The sequence below is a fragment of the Limanda limanda genome, chromosome 6, assembly GCF_963576545.1.
Source record: "Limanda limanda chromosome 6, fLimLim1.1, whole genome shotgun sequence".
Taxonomy (NCBI): domain Eukaryota; kingdom Metazoa; phylum Chordata; class Actinopteri; order Pleuronectiformes; family Pleuronectidae; genus Limanda; species Limanda limanda.
Window position 1 is genome coordinate 22,090,827 of NC_083641.1, and position 20,218 is coordinate 22,111,044.

The 20,218-nt window shown below is 44.5% G+C and overlaps 1 protein-coding gene across 3 annotated transcripts; it reads left to right on the plus strand.

Moving 5' to 3' along the window:
* The first annotated feature begins 382 nt into the window (after positions 1 to 382).
* Positions 383 to 12,657, plus strand: LOC133003881 (multidrug and toxin extrusion protein 1-like). Of its 3 annotated transcripts, XM_061073706.1 has the most exons (17): positions 383 to 586; positions 6,556 to 6,657; positions 7,155 to 7,223; positions 7,340 to 7,488; positions 7,569 to 7,611; positions 8,117 to 8,161; positions 8,719 to 8,816; positions 8,911 to 9,008; positions 9,634 to 9,747; positions 9,841 to 9,908; positions 9,997 to 10,105; positions 10,319 to 10,394; positions 10,733 to 10,802; positions 10,899 to 11,031; positions 11,190 to 11,284; positions 11,375 to 11,417; positions 12,086 to 12,657. In XM_061073706.1, the coding sequence occupies exons 1-17, from the start codon at positions 458 to 460 to the stop codon at positions 12,268 to 12,270; spliced, it is 1,626 nt and encodes a 541-aa protein (XP_060929689.1). In that variant the 5' UTR covers positions 383 to 457; the 3' UTR covers positions 12,271 to 12,657. The 3 variants fall into 3 exon arrangements, with proteins under 3 accessions (XP_060929689.1, XP_060929688.1, XP_060929690.1); XM_061073705.1 differs by lacking the exon at positions 12,086 to 12,657 and having other exon boundaries at positions 11,375 to 12,079; XM_061073707.1 differs by lacking the exons at positions 383 to 586; positions 12,086 to 12,657 and adding an exon at positions 6,015 to 6,124 and having other exon boundaries at positions 11,375 to 12,079.
* Positions 12,658 to 20,218: the final 7,561 nt, after the last annotated feature.

Here is a 20,218-nt window from a genome sequence, read left to right on the forward strand (position 1 = left end):
CCAAATGTTCATGTTGTCAAGTTGAGTTGTTTGGTTCTAATACAACTTTTAAATTGAAACAAGAGATTTGGGAAGTTGGGGTTTCCTATTTCCTATTTCCTGAAACTGCTGCATTGGTTTCACTTGACCTTTGATTGTGGTTCTCTGACTTTTCCCCTATTTGAATAAACTTTATTGTGCAAAATTCACAACAAAAACACTTGGGGGGGTCAAGAAAACAGCGATGAACAACATGAATACTCCTGAAAGTAACGATATGTACTTTTACTTTATCCATGCGGGTAGAATAAAATAAAAAATAAAATATGTATCGAGTTACGTAACATCACAGTCACGTTGACCGGAAGTAAGTGACTGCCGCTATTGCACGTCATTGCAACACTAATCCTCCACACAGGTCCTGAGCAAACCGGAGGATCTGAAACACTGACAGTGAACCACTCGCAGCCGCGGGATCATGGAGCCCAGCAGCCAGAGATCCGGTTTCCCCAGCGGGACACAACGCGTCGTGAGGCGGATCCGCACCTGGTTCCCGGTCGGTGTCAGGACCGAAGTCACAGAGCTGTGTAAACTGGCCGGACCAGTGGTGAGTCCTTTACTCTCATTTACAGTCACTGTCGAATCAAATCAATAATAATAATTATAATAATAGCAACAATAATAATAAATAATGAAGATTCCAGCTAATTTCCTATAATTTTGACTTTATTCACATCAGACACATACCTGGCTAATGTATTTCATTTATTTCCATGTAACTTTATCACATGATCACATTTAATTGTGTTTTTCTATATCAATTTTATTTATGTAGCCGAGCGTTTATTTGTGTTGTATTAGTCAAAGGAAGACAGAAGAAGGGCATCCATTCGGGAGACAGCACCCGTTTATTATCTGTCAACTTCACAACAAGTCATCACACACCACACACTTCCGGTAAACCCTTCACACAACACACTTCCGGTAAACTCCTCTTCAAACTAAAAGTCACTAACTAAAATAGCTTACATACCTCCCCCCTAACAAAAGAAACGTCCCCGTTTCCAAACAGAGACAATATCAAAACACAAAAACAATAACAACAGCCCCAGCAAAAAAATTACACATATACATATATATATCAAAAAAAAAAAAAAACCATATACATACCTATACATACACACCTGATACCATGTACCACGTACACCCGGCCCAAAAAAAAAAAATTCAGTTAACCCACACAACTGTCAAACAGATCAGTTATTCCTAAACAACATAGTCCTTGAAATGAACCGGCCGTCTCACGGCTCTCCCAGAACGGGACACCATCTGGCGAGGCTCTCTCAGGCCAGTGTCACTACCTGCCAGCGACCCTTCAGCACCACAGCCTCCTTCAAGTGACCCCTCGTCCTGTAGCGAAGGAGCATGACGAGGAGAAGCTGGGGAACTACACGCAGAACCCACCGGCAGTGGTAGAGTGTAAGCCTTGAGTCTGTCATAATGAACCACCCGCTCCTGTCCAGGAGTGAAAGGGCAGTCAATGCGATAGGTCAGCCCACTTTCTCCAGCAGAGTCCATCACAGCCAGAACCTTGTAGGGGCCCTTCCAGTTGGGAGCCAGCTTCATACGGTCCTCCGTAGGATCGTGCAGCCACACCAAATCTCCTACTGCATATGGCCGATGACGAACAGACACATCATAATACAGTTTCTGTGTCTCGTGAGCACTGATACTAAACTGCCTGGCTCTTCCAAAAGCAGTTTCCAGCCTCCCCACCAGAGAGCCTACGAAGTCAGCGTGAGACAAAGTCACGTCCAAATGCCCCGCCTGAGGGGACACTAACACATCCACCGGGACACGGGCTTCCCGCCCATGAGTCAGGTAGTAAGGCGTGTAACCCGTACTTGCATGCACTGAGGTGTTGTAAGCAAATGCAACATGTTGTAGGTAGTCGTCCCACTCACCTCCACAGGCCAGCAATGATTTAGCTAACTGGTCAATGAGTGTCCTATTAAAACGTTCCACCATACCATCCGATTTTGGATTATATGGCGTGGTGCGCGTTTTCTTAATCTTCATAAGCTGACACAGTCTCTGAACAATTTCCCCCTCGAATTGCCGACCCTGATCACTGTGAATTATCTCAGGAACACCATGAACCAACACATAACCCTCAAACACACACTTTGCCTCCGAATGAGCGGTTTGATTAGGAAGATCATACAGATTCACAAACTTGGTAAAATAGTCCTCAACAACCAACACATATCTGTTACCCTTAGACGTCACTGGTAGTTCCAAAATGTCCATCGCCACTCTCTGGAATGGATGAGTAGCTTGGGACCCCCCCATCGGTGCCCGATGTTTAGGGACAGGGGCCCTGCGGGTCTGACAGGGGACGCACTGCTCACACCACTGCCTAACATCATTAAACATACAGGGCCAGTAACACGATTGCCTTGCTCTTTCCCACACCCGCTCTGCAGAAAAATGTGCTGATGCAGGGCCTCCATGCAGGTGCTGCAGTACATCAGGGATAAACGAGGAGGGCACAACCACCTGATACTGAGCGTCCCCTGTGAGAGAGGAATACACTGACCGACAGAGCACACCATTCACCACAGAAAGACGAGGATATTCAGTCCATAATTTACGAAGCCACCGAGAGCTCCCTTTCATCTGCCACCGTGGAGGTCGCGACCCCTTCACCTCAATCCAGTCCAAAACTACACTAATGTCAGGATCATCCTTTTGCCGCAGCTTAATCTCAGTCTCATCCTGAGAAAGTGAATGAACAAAGTCAAAGTCATCTGAATCACAGTCCATGTCCTCATGCTGCCCCCTTGTGGAGGAACTAGGGCTCTGGGGATTTTGCAACTGTGACTGAGAACTGCCTATTCTGGACTCACTCAACTCCCTATCAGAGTCCACGACATTTACTTGGCCAGATGTTTTTGTTACGGTGTTCCTCATCGTGTCATGTAAGGCGGTGCAATGGAGCCGCACGCTGGGCAAAGTCTCTGACAAAACGTCTATAGTAAGAGCAAAGGCCCAGAAATGCCCTCACTTCCGTTGGATTCTGTGGAGTAGGCCATGTTCTGACCTTGTCTGTGTCTCGTGGGTCTGGCTGCAGGCCACGGCAAGACACAACATGCCCCAGGAACACCACATGATCTTTAGCTAGATGACATTTCTTAGAATTCAACCTAAGACCCGCCGCCTGAATCCTGGAGAAAATTTCCCTCAGGCTGGAGAGATGTTCCTCAAAGGTGGGGCTGTATATGAGCACATCATCGAGATACACCATACACACCTGCCATGGGAGTCCTCTAAGCACGAGCTCCATCATGCGCTGAAATGTTGCAGGCGAATTGGTGAGACCCATGGGCATCGACCGCCACTGGTAGAGGCCCCTCCCCGTTGTGAAAGCGGTCTTCTCCCTGTCATCTTCAGCGACCTCAACCTGCCAGTAGCCATTAGAAAAGTCCAAAGTGCTAAACCACACGGAACCTGCTAATGCATCTAGTGTGTCATCCACCCTGGGAAGGGGGTGGCAGTCTCTCACTGTTACGCTGTTTAAGCGGCGATAGTCAATACAAAACCTCCACTCTCCATTCTTTTTCTTCACCAGAACGACAGGTGAGGCCCAGGGGCTGCAACTTTCTTCTATCACCCCATCAGCTAACAGAGCCGACACCTGCCTATCTATCTCTTCCCTCTTGTCTGGTGAGGTGCGATATGCACGCTGTCGCTGGGGTGGATGATCACCGGTTTTAATATGATGTTCAATGAGCCTGCATTTGCCAATCACCCCCTCTGGTGTACTAAATATTTGCCTATATTCCTCCAGCAGTTCCATCAACTGTGCCCTCTCATGCTGATTAGTTGGGGATTCCCTCAGGGACACAATCGGCCCCTCCGTGGATGAGATGGTGGAGACCGTCCCCACTGGGGTTTGAGGGAGTAGTACTAACTCAGATTCCTCGACCGACAAAAACTCCCCCAAATGCATGCCTTCTCTGAGCACAATAACTCTGTCTGTAGGGTTCAAAACACGGGCCGTTGTGACTCCATTTTTTACCAGGGTCACAGTGTGAGCCACTACAAACTCACTATTTTGCTGGAGATTTGGAGACAAATATCCGACAAAGTCTGGGAGCTGATCAACGATCCCAGCTGGAGATACACTTACAGGAACAATCATTTCACTGAGGGGGGGTAATTCCAGAGCAGCAGAGACCGTGACATTGCAGCATTCAGGAACAAAGTCTTTGTCACTCAAAAGGGGAGTCATTGTGTCCCACAACTGCAGTCGGCCATGGGCGAAATCCAACAGGGCGTGATTCGGAACAAGAAAGTCCAAACCCAGCAATACTGCTTGTGTCGATCCCCTAAGTACATAGAAAACTTGCTGCCAGGACTCATTACCCAAGCGTAAAGTGGCAGTTATAGTGCCCAAGGTGTCGAGCATCTGGCCATTCACCGCACGTGCAGCAATGAGATCAGGGTTCAGGGGTCGTCTGCGCTGGGCGGGGACAGCCATACGGAAATCAGCACTGATGAAAGACTCTGTTGCCCCAGAATCCACTAGGATATTGACTTCAGTCCCTTCAATGGCTCTTCTCCTTCAAATGGCCCATATGTGTTGTAGCTGGTGTCTGGGCCGCAACATCAGCTACATCTCTTTTCCCGACTGCTTGGCTGAGTCCTCTCTTTTGGGGGAGAGAAACCGCACACCGCGCTGTCTCTGCGGTTCCTCATAAAAGGGTCCCCTGGCAGGTCTTGGACCCCTCCAGTTTGGAGAGGGGGCTCTGTTATGTTCAGGGCCCCGGTAAAACTGTCTCTCTCTGGAGCCACCCTCGGTTTCCCGTTCACGCCAGAAACGGTCCGGGGAGCGTCCTCCTCGCTCCCCCTGTGGGCGACGAGATTGGCAGCCATAATTGCCACAGTCACACTGGCAATGACTTCCATGCGCCGAAGGAGAATTTTTCCATTCGCTACGACCCTCGATGGATCTCAGGCGTTTATTCTCATCTGCCATCTGTCTCATGTCCATTCTCATTTCTCTCATTTCCTCATTCAGTCTATCTATGGCTTTGAAAAAACCACCGCCATCAGAAATGGACTGCACCATGGATGTTGAACCACTGTTTACTGCAGGCTGGTTTGCATGAGGATTGCCATAGTCCATCTTTAACGTCTCTCTGGCCATTTCACACCGACCTGCGATAATCAGAGCTTTTCCAAATCAGTAGCCCCCTGCTCATGACATTTAGCCCTCAGGGACGGGTCAAGGCCATGTAAAAATCTGCGGAATTTTTCTTCTCTTTGAGCAACATCCCCATAGCCTGGGAATGCCTCCTGGACCAGCTTGCTGATGTCTGCTGCATATACCTCCAAGCTCTCACCTAAAGCTTGCGGACGAGCTGAGAGATTTGCTCTGAAGCGGTCCAGAAAATGTCTCTGTCCAAACGCCTCTTGTAGCTTCTCCTTCACTGCAGAATAGTCACTTTGAACTGCCTTTGGCAGGCTATCCCACAGGAGATACGCAGCTCTAGCCAGGCGGGTTGGTAGAATCCGGACCAGTTCATACTCATAGTCGCCTCCTGCGCCAGTCACCAGCGCCTGCACGGCCACCTCGAACTGTCGAGCCCAGCAGGGGAAACTTTCTTTTTCCTCCCCAGTGAAGGGCAGCGGGAGCTCGATCCTGACGTTGCTTGAGATCGATCTCTCTCCGTAGGGCATCTTAGAGTCCAGGGGGTCTGTGGCACCCCTCCACATCTTAATCCACGTTGACGTTCTTTTAATTCCAACACTCTCTTTTCTTATTGTGAGGGAGAGCTCTGGTTTTCCTCGTTGAATACGTCACAGAAGATCCGTCCACACTTTAGCGGCACGTCGATTAGCTGTGGCTAACTTTAGCTAACTCGTCAAAACTTTGAGCTGCTTCATTCTTCCTCACCGTGCACTTTTCCTGCGATGGGCCTCGGGTGGGCTCGAAACCACCGCTGCCACCAATGTAGCCGAGCGTTTATTTGTGTTGTATTAGTCAAAGGAAGACAGAAGAAGGGCATCCATTCGGGAGACAGCACCCGTTTATTATCTGTCAACTTCACAACAAGTCATCACACACCACACACTTCCGGTAAACCCTTCACACAACACACTTCCGGTAAACTCCTCTTCAAACTAAAAGTCACTAACTAAAATAGCTTACATTTATATAGCACATTTAAAAAAACTTGGTTGACCAAAGTGCTTCACAAGTGTAAAGGTACAACAAGAGGACAGTAACATGTAGTACATCATAGTGTGAGTAGTAAAGATAAAATAGAGGTAAAATGATTAAAATAAGAGAAAATAAAATGTAAGATTTACTGTAAGATGGTTAAACTTATACTTAAATATATACAAAAAACAGACGTGTTTCATATTTAAGTGTCACTTTATTGAATCAGATCCTTCTCTAGTTATTTGATGTATTCACATGATATGTGACCCTTTAAATTGAACTTGTGTGATAAAGTATGTCTGTTTGTATATTTCATATAGTCATATCTTTTTTGTTGAGTGCAGACTCTGTCCTCGCTCATGGTGTTTATGGTGAGTTTTGTCAGCACCATCTTCTGTGGTCATCTGGGGAGGACCGAGCTGGCAGGAGTGTCTCTGGCCATCGCGGTAAGTACAATACATAACGTGTAATAATGTTCTCACCTGGACTGGGCGATAAAATTCTAACATTTATTATCTTACTGTTTATCAAGCACCACTGAGTCTTTAAAGGTTCAGTGAAAATAATGTAGTGACATCTAGTGGAGAAGTTGCATAATCAGTTCAAACCCCCCACCTCACCCTCCCCTTCCAAACATAGAGGAGAACCTGTGGCAGCCTTCAGTTGTAATAAAAACTCAAAATACTGAGTTTGTCAAGCTTAGACTGTAAAAAACACAGTCATGAAAACATCACTAGGACTATTTCATATTCAATTTCTGCCAATAGATCCCTTTCACTTGAATCTTACACACTGAACATCAATAATAAGAAATAATTGATGTGACATTTATTTTGATAATTATCGATATCAACTTTTTTTTAATCTCAATAACATTTTCTCACGGTGAAAGTTCAACCAACAGAGCAACAGAATACAACCAACCTCTGTTTGTGTTTTCCAGGTTATCAATGTGACAGGTATATCCATCGGGTCTGGTATGGCATCAGCATGTGACACACTGATTTCTCAGGTATGACAATCTGACACATATTTATTCTTTATAATTGTCACTAGTCTTTAATTTAAGAAATTGATTAAAATAATAATAAAAAAAGGTAATAATAACTTCCTCCTCTCTGGGTTTAGACCTTTGGGAGTCACAACCTCCTGAGAGTCGGGGTCATCCTGCAGCGGGCCATCCTCATTTTGATTCTGACGTGTTTCCCCTGCTGGGCGGTCCTCATCAACACGGAGCTCATTCTGTTGGCGGTCAGGCAGAAAGCGGAGGTGGCAAGGTCAGAGAGTCTCAGAGTACACTGCCTTCCCCACTGCTCCTTATTTCTAGTGGATTTTGATGGATTCTCTGTCTCTCTAGGTTGGCTCAGCTGTACGTCAACATTTTCATGCCAGCACTTCCTGTAAGTGTGTCTTATTATGTTCATACTCGTTTTACTTGAAAAAGATTGATTAACATACATGTAAATGTGACCAGACGACCAATGTTAAATATTTAAAATGTGTTCCCAACTCTGAACTAACCGGTTTCCCAATGACAAACATAACAAAGATCTCTTTTTCTGAGATAACTATCTCGGAAAGTCCCAGATAGTTATCTCCTTTTTTTAAGTGAAAGCAATACGTTTCGGTAGCTTCAAGATCTTTCCGCCATGATCCCAACATGATAACAGTTGACCTAGTTAAACTTTTCTGTCACCATTGTTGATGTTAGCTGTTGTTCTATTTCTTGTTCTTTACTCAGGTCTCTCTCAATTACATTACTTTGGTGAATTGGGGGGGGGGGGAAACATGACTCATGGTTCAATTTGGTGCAGCCTGATTGAATTGAAGGGGACGGTTGGGCCTGTGTTTTTTTATTGATTTCTTATTCATAATTAATATACTTAATATGCTTTCTATTTCCAGGCTACATTTATGTTTGCATTACAGACCAGATATCTACAAAACCAGGTAAGTCTGTTATTATTCAACGTTAAATAACTTCTTGATGAACTTGTCTGAGTCTCTATGAAGGAGGCCACAGAGTCTATGATATCAAATATAGAGGAAGAATTCTATTAGTCAGCCCTCTATACATTTGGCCATAGTGCGGCTCCGCAGACAGCATACTGATGTGACATTAGAGATTAATACTTTCTCAATTCAGATGGTAATGAGCTCGGGGCTGCCTGAACGTTTGCATGTCATCGACCTTAAAATAAATGTGTAGAAAACCACAAGCCTCCTTTTGGAGCACGTGTTTGACTGGTTTTGTGTTTTCTGATTCCGTGAATGGAGCTGTTGTTTAGTAGATTCTAACATCTCACAACAACGTTCTATTTAATAGTTTAAAAAATGGTTCAGCCCCAAAGGCATCAGGATGTATCAAGGATTTGTTAAAATATCCATCTTCTGTCTGGAGATGGGAGGAGGACACAGTAGGAGAAAACCACTGAAGATCTCCGACAGCCATCTAAGTTTCTCACTTTCTCACATTGTGCGACTAATATGTGTTGTTTTTCCTTCAGGGCATCATATGGCCACAGGTCATCACAGGCTTCGTGGTCAATCTCTTCAACGCTCTCATTAACTACATCGTTCTCAACTTATTCAATATGGGAGTAGCGTGAGTAGCATTCCTTGAACATGACTCATTCACTATCATCAGCGCTGGAAGCATCACATGACGAGGATCGAACTATGAAATACTCTTTTTACAGCGGCTCTGCTTTAGCCAACACTCTCTCCCAGTTCCTCATGGCCGGACTTCTCTTTGCTTACATCATCTGGCAAGGTCTTCACAAGGCCACCTGGTCAGGTAGGAGATCCTGCATAAAACGAGAGGCTCCAGTGGTTTCCCTCAGCATGTGTTATAATGACTCATTAAACTTATTAGAGAGTTTTAATAAAAATATTTAGAGCTGTAGTAACAAGTCTGTAGTTATTGGAGACCAGAAAACAAACCACAAGCTTTTCTGTGCTTCTTTGACAGTTTAAGGTAAAAAAAAATACTATGTTGATAAGAAATATCAAAAACACAACATGGTGAAAGTTTAGTGTGGTTCTTTAACTTGGAGGAAACAACTCTAAAATGTGTTGACCCCGAAGGCATGAACCAAGTCGTCTGACCTGAATTAGTTATTTTTTGTTTGCTTTTCAGTGCCTGATTTTCCAGTTTTTTTTTTAAAATGCTGTTGTATTATAGTAGATTTGAAATCATCAGCCTGAACATCGAAAGAACAATGTGATACAAAATATGGTCGTTGTCCCCAGAAATGACACAAAGACTTTATTTAACGGTATATTTTTCATATTCTAAGTTATTCATGACAGTTATTCCACAACATTGTTTGAAGTAAAGATAGTTCACCTTGTAAAGATACAGACAGACCAACAAATTGATGAGTTTGAGTTACTAATTGATTCACTGTTGGACTACACAGGCTGGTCCAAACAGTGCCTGCTGGACTGGAGCTCGTACATCCACTTGGCCGTGCCCGGCATGATCATGTTGTGCGTGGAGTGGTGGACGTATGAGATCGGAAGTTTACTGGCAGGTACTGATCCCGGATCACATTGTTATTTTCCAATCACCTGAAGTGAATGAAGTGAAGTGGGTCTGAAATCTAACAGCAGCTTGTCGTCGACAGGTCTGATCAGTGAGGTGGAACTCGGCGCTCAGTCGGTCGTGTATGAGCTGGCAAATGTTGCATACATGGTGATTAATAATGAACATGCATCAAATTGCTCTTGTGTATTCATGCAGTGCAACTTCCTATTAATCTGCTATTCATTTTTGTTTTTAGTTCCCATTGGGTTTTAGTGTAGCAGGCAGTGTAAGAGTCGGACAAGCTTTGGGAGCCGGACAAACGGAGCAGGCCAAGCTGTCTGCCAAGATGACAGTTATCTGTGCAGGTCAGTTAACACTCAGAATCTAATCCCATTTACTTATATCCAGTTAAATGTGTGTTTGAAGTTGAGATGCCACCTAAATTCTTGTTATATAATTCTATTTTATTCTATTTGAATAACAAGTCCTTACAATTTCAATAGGGCCTCTCACCATTCGGTGCTCGGGCCCTAATGATGCAACTGGTTGATAATTGAGTCTGTTACTCTGCACCACAGCGTCAGTGTCTGTGTGTTTGGCGATTCTCATCGGGACTCTGAAGAATCATATCTCATATATTTTTACATTTGATGAGTGAGTACGTTTTTGTCATAAAATATAATTAGTCACATAAGCACATATAGTGTGAAGTCAGAGGGAAAAAACATGAGTGTTAAATGACCTTTCCCCAGTTTGTGAGTCATTGCCTGGACAGAAAACTGTGAGCTTATCTCCATATTCTGTTACATATTAACTTGAGGAGAAGGTTTCTGACAAGTGGCCTCGTGCTCCGCAGCATCCCTCGAGCATAATGGCAATGAAAGTAAATCTGAAGATAGTATGGAAGTGCACCATGTTCACAAATAAAACACACAAACTCTTCCTTCACAGTCAGACACTAAATTACCAACGTTTTCTTTTTTTACCAACAGACAAATCAGGGAAAGAGTCGCTGATGTCATATCCTTCTACGCCCCATTCGTTCTCCTGGATGCAATTTCAGTAAGTTTACATCTTCCATTACGTCAGGATTTTGACAAACACGCTGGTGTGTTTGTCAAGTCTAACCGCTTGTATGTGTGTGTTTTTTGTGACTAGGCTGCCGCGGGTGGCGTTATACGAGGAACCGGTAAACAGAGAGTTGGGGCTATTTGCAACTTTATCGGGTTTTATGGCATTGGTTTCCCGATCGGCGTGCCACTGATGTTTGCAGCCAAATTAGGAATCAAGGGTAAGATTACAGCAGAGAGGTTGTTTAGCCTTCTGCTGCTTTGTAAAACATTGTTGACTGGTGCTCCTTACAGTTTTTCTTTTTCTTTTAAGTGTGACCTCACCGTGACATCAACATTTGTTTGCTATTCTTTTCAAGCCGCTCATTTTTTTTTATAGGTCTGTGGACAGGCTTGTTTATATGTGTGGCCCTGCAATCCACATTCCTCATTTTCTACCTGATAAGAATGAACTGGACTAAAGTGACAGTCGAGGTTAGTATGTAGAGGTAAATCTTTATAAATTATAAAAGCCCCTTACTTCTTTATGAATTAAATGTCTGTTGTTTGTGTTTTCCCCTCCAGGCTCAAGTCCGAGCGGGGGTGATTGAGAGCATCACAGAAATAAGTGAGAGAGATAGTGCAGCAACTTCACCATTTTATGTTGTTATCGAAAGATATCCACACTGGAAACATTCAGAAGTCTGTTTAGATGTAAATTCACGTTGTAAAAACTGGTTATTACTATTCTGTTGGAAATATATAGTCATTATCATTGTATCTCTGCTGAAGAACACAAATAACAAGATAAATTGACACAAACCCAGTCTTGCTCGCTGAAAATAGTAAAAATGCTCAAAGTTTCAGGCAATGTCCTTAATTTCTGCTCGATAAATTATTGAAATGGTTGATCAACGAAACCAATATTGACTTGGCTCAATCATTTGAGCCATAATTACACAAGTACAACATTCAGCAACTAGCTTGATAGATGCATCACAGATCCCTCAAGGTAAAATTCGCCATAACCACCATTATGGCTGTAATACATATAATATATATATATAATAAAGTCATAATATACCATTTAGTATTGCTAACAAGTGTGAGTATATGCTCTGTATTTGACATTAGCAAGTAAGCTGGCTTAATCATTTATAAACAGCTGTTTAGTGTACAAAGATTAAAAAATATATATCATCTCAAACTGTTTTACATTGTCAATGAGTTCCATGCAAATATCAAGTTTTTCATAAAAAGTGTGACGTTTATGTGTGTGTGTGTGTGTGTGAGCAGGTCTGCAGTCAGATGATCAAAGTGACTACAATGACGAAACAGACATGGCGGAGCTGGTTGACATGAAGACGAAGCTGAGTCACCGGGCTGCGGTTCTGCGAAGGGGGATGGTTCTGGTCGGCATGCTTTTCATTTTAGCTGCTGGGATCATCATGAACCTAGTGATCACCAAACTGGTGACATGAACACGGGCAAAGACTGTTGAGCAGTTGACCAGTTGGAGCAACGCGTCAGCCGCCAGCTCGGCGTGATGCAGATGTTTGCAGCGCAGGGTGTCAGAGCAGGACCGAGGCAGATGTGAAGATGAGCATAGAGCGGAGAGAACGAAGAAGGCGAAATACTCTCCAAGCGAAAAAGATAAATGAGTCAAACCAACGAGGGTCTGAGCACCTGTGTGTTTCTAGCAATAAACAGAAACATCGAGGTGAATTTAAATTATCAAGGTCTGTCTGACTCTTCATTTGGGAGAAGATTTGGTCAGGAGTTGACTTAGTATTGATATTGATTGTCCCTACAGGAATAACAAGATTTGTATCTTCTGAAGAAAAATAAAAATCTACCGAACAAGTCAATATCTTGATGTTGTATGTGAGCACCTTTATATTTTGTGCACAGGGAATGTAACAATATCACCTGTCGGGCTCTATAGCAGCCATCATATATAGCTATATGAGAGAAATGAGATGTCAAGACCAGGCTTTGGACGCAGAGATAGAGGCTGAGGCAGAAGGCAAGTCAAAATAGGGTTTATTGGAATGTCCGTGTGGAGCAAGCAGGCAGAGAGTGGGCTGGACTGAACAGGCTTCAACTGGGAAACGTGAAAGGTGGGGTGAATCCTACGAAAGGAGGCCGGGAACTTCAACCGGAAAGCACAGGGGTTTACAATAGCCTCTAACCTTAAACGGACCAACATCCTGGGTGGCAAGCTTGGTGGTGTCCACTTGGAGAGGGAGATCCCTGGAGAGGAGCCATACCCTGTGCCCCGGAGCATAAGCGGCCCATAAGCCTTGGCCTGAGTCCTGGGGGAAGCACGGAGCAGGGGAGCAGGAGCAAGCCTCCAAGGGCTTAGACCGAAGGGACAGCGACCTCGCCCTCCTGACCTGGGAACAGAGGGGGTTCATAGCCAAGAGAACAGAGGAAGGGAGACATACCAGAGGAGGCGTTAGGGAGAGTGTTATGGGCGTACTCCACCCAGGGCAGCCGAGCACTCCAGGACGATGGCTCAGCAGAGGAGGCACAGCGGAGTGATGCCTCCATCTCCTGATTGGCCCGCTCGGTCTGGCAATTTTTTGGGGTTGATATCCAGAAGACTGGCTGGCGGTCGCCCCAAGGGCTGTGCAGAAAGCCTTCCAAACCTGGGACGTAAACTGCGGCCCTCTATCGGAGACGATGTCTGACGGTAGACCATGGATGCGGAAGATATTCTGCACCAATAAGTCAGCAGTCTCCCGAGCAGAGGGTAGTTTGGGCAGGGCAATGAAATGAGCAGCCTTGGAGAAACAGGTATTGTGAGGACCACAGTATTACCTCCAGACAGGGGAAGACCAGTTACGAAGTCCAGGGCAATGTGGTACCACGTACCACCGGGAATTGGCAGAGGACGGAGCAAACCAGAACTGGGCTTGGTGGAGGTCTTATTCCGGGAACAGACGATGCAGGCTGCTACAAATGACCGAGTATCCGTGTCCATGGTCGGCCACCAGAAGCGTCGCTTGAGGAACGAGTTGGTTCGATGGATCCCTGGACGACAGGTAAGACGGGAGGAGTGTGTCCACTGTAGGACCTGAGAGCGGACAGAGTCTGGGACAAAGAGGCAGTTAGGAGGTCCAGTACCTGGATCGGGCTGGGTGGTCTGACGGACCGTGGCTTCGACCTCCCAGGTGAGGACAGCCATGATGCAGGACGGAGGCACGATGGTCTCTGGTTCAGCGGGGGGCTCCTCCACGGTAAACTGGCGTGACAGGGCATCCGGCTTCACATTCCTGGAACCTGGACGGTAAGTCAAGATGAAATTGAAACTTCCCAAGAACAGGGACCCCCTTGCTTGACGAGAGTTCAGACGCTTGGCAGTCTGGATATAGGAAAGGTTCCTGTGGTCGGTCCACACAATGAAGAGCCAGTGTCGCCATTCCTCCAAAGCCAACACCACAGCAAGTAGCTCCCGATTGCCAACATCATAGTTGCTCACTGGGGGATCCAGCTTGTGGGAGAAGAAAGCACAAGGATGCAGCTTGTTATCTTCGGGAGAGTATTGACAATACACCACTGTTCACACACATACACACACTTTAACGTGTAGTCAGATACACATAGCGTAAACACACAAACATAACACATAGTTCTTCTCCTGCTTCTCAACCTCAGAATGTTTCATACTCCTTAAAAAGGGAGTCTGCCATTGCGGACAGATAACAGGTTTTCAAACCTCTGGCTTCATGAATCACTTCATTATATTAGTTCTGAGACACCCTCTCTCCTGTGCATGGTACGTCCCACACATCAGTACACACACATAAAATGAGCACACACACCGAGGCAATATGCTCATGAACTCTAGTAACCACGACTCAGCGTGCACGTCATCACGCAACGCCACGAAGAAGACCCAGTGACGCCAGGAGGGCGGGACTGCCTTGTGAACCAGCCAACGAGGCACTGCCGTGCGTTCAAGAACCTCTGTCACGCCCAGAATCGATATAAAAGCTATGCGCGTACTTTGTCTCAGCGCCATTTTTCCTGTACAGGATCAGTGGACCATGAATGATCATTTGCTAGACACCGCAGTTTCCTGACCTGTGACCTCTGAATAAACCTGCTTAATTTTAACTTGAGAACGACGCCTCCTGCCTTTGATTTCCACCCGCAACAAGACCGTTGGGAGAGTATAGCACCTATCCCACTTTCAGACGCATACACCTCCACAACAAACTGCAGTGACTGGTCAGGGTAGACAAGACTGGGAGAGGAGACAAACAGGCACTTGAGGTCGAAGGAAGGCCGCCTCGACCTCAGGAGTCCAGCAAAATGGGACCAAGGGGGAGGTGAGCGCCTTCAGAGGAGCTGCTATGGTGCTGTAGTTCCTCACAAACCTCCTTTAGAAGTTGGCAAAGCCATTGAAGCGATGCAGGTGCTTGCGATTGGTAGGAGTGGGCCAGTCCACAACAGCAAAGACTTTGCCAGGATCCATCCGTAGCTCCCCCTGAGTGATGATGAAACCGAGAAAAGAAGTAGTGGTGGCATGAAACTCACATTTCTCGGTCTTGACGAACAGTTTGTTCTCCAGGAGTCGCTGCAGCACTTTGCGGACATGATCCTGATGATCCTGGACAGAGCGGGAGTAGATAAGAATATCATCCAAATAGACGAACACAAACTGGCCTGGCATGTCCCGGAGCACATCATTCACCAGGGCTTGGAAGACTGCTGGAGGATTGGAGAGACCAAAAGGCATAACCAGGTATTCAAAATGACCTAACGGGGTACTGAAAGAATTCTTCCATTCATCACCCTTCCTGATGCGCACCAGATGGTAGGCGTTGCGCAGGTCCAGGGTGGTGAAGATGGAGGCTCCTTGGAGAGGGAAAAATGCAGAGTCAATAAGAGACAGAGGATACTTAATCTTCATTGTGATGTTGAGACATCTATAGTCAATACAAGGTCTTAAGGGGCCATCCTTCATCCCGACATAGACAAATCTAGCACCGGAGAGGATGATGGACAGATGATCCCAGCCGTCAGGGACTCCTGAATGTACTTCTCCATGGCCAGCTGCTCTGGACGATTGAGGTTGTACAGTCGGCTGCTGGGAAGAGGGGCCCCAGGCAGAAGCTCAATGGCGCAGTCATACGGCCGATGAGGAGGAAGAGAGCCTGCTCCTTGCTGAAGACTGGGACGAGGTCATGGTAAGCTTGGGGAACCGAGGACAGGTCCGGGCGCTCCGCTACAGACGGCAGCTCATATGTGGGTTTTGGGCAGAACGGAGACAGTGGGAGTGACAATATGGGCTCCAGGAATGGATCTTTCCTGTAGTCCAATCAAAATGTGGGTTGTGGAATTTCAGCCAGGGAAATTCCAGGAGTAGGGGCAAGAACGGACAGTGGATAACAGGAAAACGGATCTTCTCCTGGTGATTTCAAGATAGATGTAAGTGTATGGGGACGGTCCTTCGGTCAACTCTGGCCAGTAGCATACTATTTAGGGCCTTGGTATCTAGTGGGACATCGAGGGGCTCAGTTTCGATGCCCAACTGCTGACAAACCCTACTATCAATAAAACTTTCGTCAGCCCCTTAATTAATTAGGGCCGTGAATGGGAATGACCTCCTTCGCCACAAGAGGGAGGCATCGAGCTGCGGACAGTCCGGGGGAGAGGGACTGACAACACTGCTCGTCAGTATTTCTCCCACTACTGCCGAGCTGGACCTCTTACCGGACGGACAGGGCAATTAGCAAGAAAATGACCAGCTCGGGCACAGTACAGGCAGGACTAGTTCTTCATTCTGCGGTTATTTTCTCCGGGGGACAGATGGAGGCCGTGTAATTGCGTGGGGTCCAGTTCGGAAATCTCCGACATTTCTCGGCGGGCCCAAGGAAGGCAACTGTTCAGAGCGACAGTAATCAGGGGAACTAGCGGAGTCAGCACGCCACAGGAGGAGTTGGTCGCCGGTTTTAATAGCGAGTTGAATTGCCTCGTTCAACGTCTTGAACTCTCCCCGGTGTGCAATCTCCTTCCCAATGTCATGGTTTAAGCCATTCTGGAAGTGCGACCTCGTTCAGCTTTCGTCCAGCCCAACTCAATTGCCAAAGTATAACATAAAGATTTCGAGCAGCTGTCTGATAAGGTCTGGAGGCCGGACAGAGTGACTTTGTTGACTTAATTTTGTGACATTGTTTGGTTTGGAGGATCCAAATGTTTACAGAGCCAGGATTGTTTTGATGAGGCAGAAACATAATATTCTTTGTGTTGGGATTTCAAATTTTTAACTATTGTCTGTGTCTGATTGAACTCCAACCAAATAAAGATTAAGATACATTTATTAAGATTAAGATACATTTATTTGTCCCAAACACATGCACAGACATGCACAAGCACACTCATGCAAGGAGTGAAATTTAACCTCTGCTTTTAACCCATCTGGTGCAGGACACACAGAGCAGTGGGCAGCCATGTACCGGGCCAGGGGAGCAGATGTTGGGGGAATAAGGTGCCTTGCTCAGGGGCACTAGACAGGGTAGGGAGAATCCTCTTGGATTTTTGGACAGATCAATCCAGGTTCGTCTTTTTGTTGTTTCTCTGTGGAGTCGAACCAGAGACCTTTTCTGCCCATAGTCCAAGTTTCTGCCACTAGTCCACCGCCTCTCGCCACTAGTCCAACAAATTATATTTGTACTCTTAACACAAACGATATGAGTAGTTTTAGCTAGATATAAGGTCTTTGTACAAATGATTTTAGAATAACCTTTTCCTCTCCTAATGTTAAATCTACAAATTATAAATTTGTGTGCGTCACAACGATTTTGTTAAGAGTTAAGAGTTTGTTATGGCTCATTTGGTGCAGCCGAGATGGCAAGGAGCAGGACATTTTCTACTCAAGGCTAGGTTAGGAGACAAAGACAAATCAATAATATTAATAACAATAACAACAATCATAATAATGATGAATGATAATTAATAATGAAGATTCCAGCTAATTTCCTTTCATTTTGACTTAAAAAACTGAAAAAATGTCAATTTTATTTATATAGCACATTTTAAAAAACTTGGTTGACCAAAGTGCTTCACAAGTGTAAGGGTACAACAAGAGGACAGTAACATGCAGTACATCATAGTGCAAGTAGTAAAGATAAAATAGAGGTAAAATAATTAAAATAAGAGAAAATAAAATGTAAGATTAACTGTAAGATGGACTTCAGGTTAAACTTATACTTTAATTTATACAAAAAACAGACATGTTTCATATTTAAGGTTCACTTTATTGAATCAGAACCCTCTCTAGTTATTTTATGTATTCACATGATATGTGGCCCTTTACATTGAACTTGTGTGATAAAGTATGTCTGTTTGTATATTTCAGGGGTCACCAACCTTTTTTAGACTGAGAGCTACTTCGAAGGTACTGAGTAGTACGAAGGGCTACTTGTTTCCAGTGGTGGGAAGTAACAAAGTAGAAATACTTCGTTACTGTACTTAAGTAGATTTTTCACATATCTGTACTTTACTTGAGTATTTATTTTCCTGACGACTTTTAACTCGCTACATTTGAGCACAAATATCTGTACTTTCTACTTCTTACATTATCAAAACTGGCTCGTCACTTGAGCAGCGGAGGTTGGCGCAACGTGCACCTTTACGCACGGCGCCCCTCTCTCTCGCTCTTTTGCTCCTGCAGGAGCTCGGTTCAGTCTTTATTATTAGGGCCAGAGCACTGACAGGCACTGACAGGCACTGACAGACGTGAGGCCCTATTGAAATTGTAAGGATTATTATTCAGGCAAATGAATTTGCTTTTTGAGGGCTTTTATTAGGTGACTTTACATAATTTTTTGAAGGTATTCCTTTTTCGATTCACATTCGTTTTCCCTTTCCTGCTTCGTGTCAACATCTGCACATAAATACATAGCTCGAAGCAGCAAGTGGTTAACTTTTCTTAAAGAAAATATTGGAAGTATTTGGCTTAAACAAAAACTGTTGGCAAATAGACTATCATTGGTTGGCTGTGTCTACTTAGTCTTACACGTCCACGTAAAGAACACAAACAGATTTAAAACAAGTCGAGATGGAAAAACAAACAACGCAACCAATTATATAAGCAAACGCAAAAACAACTTTCAGCCAACACAACCAAAAACAAACAATGTGTCGTGGACTACTGCATATTCACGCACACAATTCAGGTTTTTTAATGGACCTCGCCAAATGGAACCCTGGGTAATCAGGCCCAGTTTTCCACTCACTATAATGCCAATATAATTTTTGCAAAGATATTATATATCTATATATTGCCAATTCCAATCCTTAGTCGCCCTTTGTGCTGTCTCAACACAACTTAGAAGCTGTTGAGTCTTTATATATATATTGTACAAACTGGCTAATGTGTACAACTTCAAGCAGGGTTGTGTCTTCACTTTGTCGTCCCTACAGGCAAGAGACCCTACAGGTGAATGGTCACTCTGCTGGAAACAAATGCAAACACAAACACAGGCCCATTCAGTGAAGATAATCTAATGATAAATAAACAGGCTTACATGTAGATGTGTGGACAAGCTGGCGGTTAGGTATACAGGCAGGTAAACATCCAGGCACTTAAAATGCAAAATACAGCTAATAGACACAAAAGGTTCATTTGGTCTATTAGTGGCAGGTCTAGTGTTCTTAGGTAGAATCAAGAGGCACTTGTTTATTCTGTTGTGTTGATTCTTTGTTGTCTCTAGAAGTTCAGATGCACTTGTCCAATACTTTTTTAACCTCAGCATCTCGGGTTCAAAATTTGTAAAATTATACAATATATATATAGTGTTGTTATAATTTTTCAGTCAGTTGAAATAAATCCTGAACTGAACAATTTTGGGTTGTTTTGTGTCTGTATAGGCCTACTATAAAAAGCACTTGATTTTGGTACTTGTACTTTTAATTGTGATACTTAAGTACATTTCAACACCAGATACTTTTGATACTTAAGTACATTTAATATGAGCACCTCTAAGACTTTTACTCAAGTCATTTTCTGACAGGTGACTTTTACTTTTACCGGAGTCACTTTCAAGTAAGATATCTGTACTTTTACTCAAGTATGGCTTTCAAGTAGCCCATTTTCTTGGCGTCTGCCTCCTGGGCTACACCTGGGGACAGCTTGAGATGTTGGCCCAGGACCGGGATGCATGGAGAACTCTTGTTTGCGGCCTAAGCCCCAGAAGGTGTAGTAGGCGATGATGATGATGGCTTTCAAGTACTTTATACACCACTGCTTGTTTGATACAAACATCCTGAATAACAGAGTTGCACAGATCACCTTTTAATATTATTAATAATATATGTGAAGAGACTGTCTGATCAAGTTAATGTTAATTATTCCTCAAAATAATTATTAACAATGATTTCCACAACAATGATTGTAGGAAACTGATATATTAATAC

What these genes read in the sequence shown, in the direction of transcription:
- LOC133003881 (XM_061073705.1), top strand. Translation starts at nt 458, where the DNA reads ATGGAGCCCAGCAGCCAGAGATCCGGTTTCCCCAGCGGGACACAACGC. An exon ending in GATCGGAAGTTTACTGGCAG is followed by an intron (nt 9,748 to 9,840) that starts GTACTGATCCCG and finishes TGTCGTCGACAG; the next exon opens with GTCTGATCAGTGAGGTGGAA. An exon ending in TATATTTTTACATTTGATGA is followed by an intron (nt 10,395 to 10,732) that starts GTGAGTACGTTT and finishes TTTTACCAACAG; the next exon opens with ACAAATCAGGGAAAGAGTCG.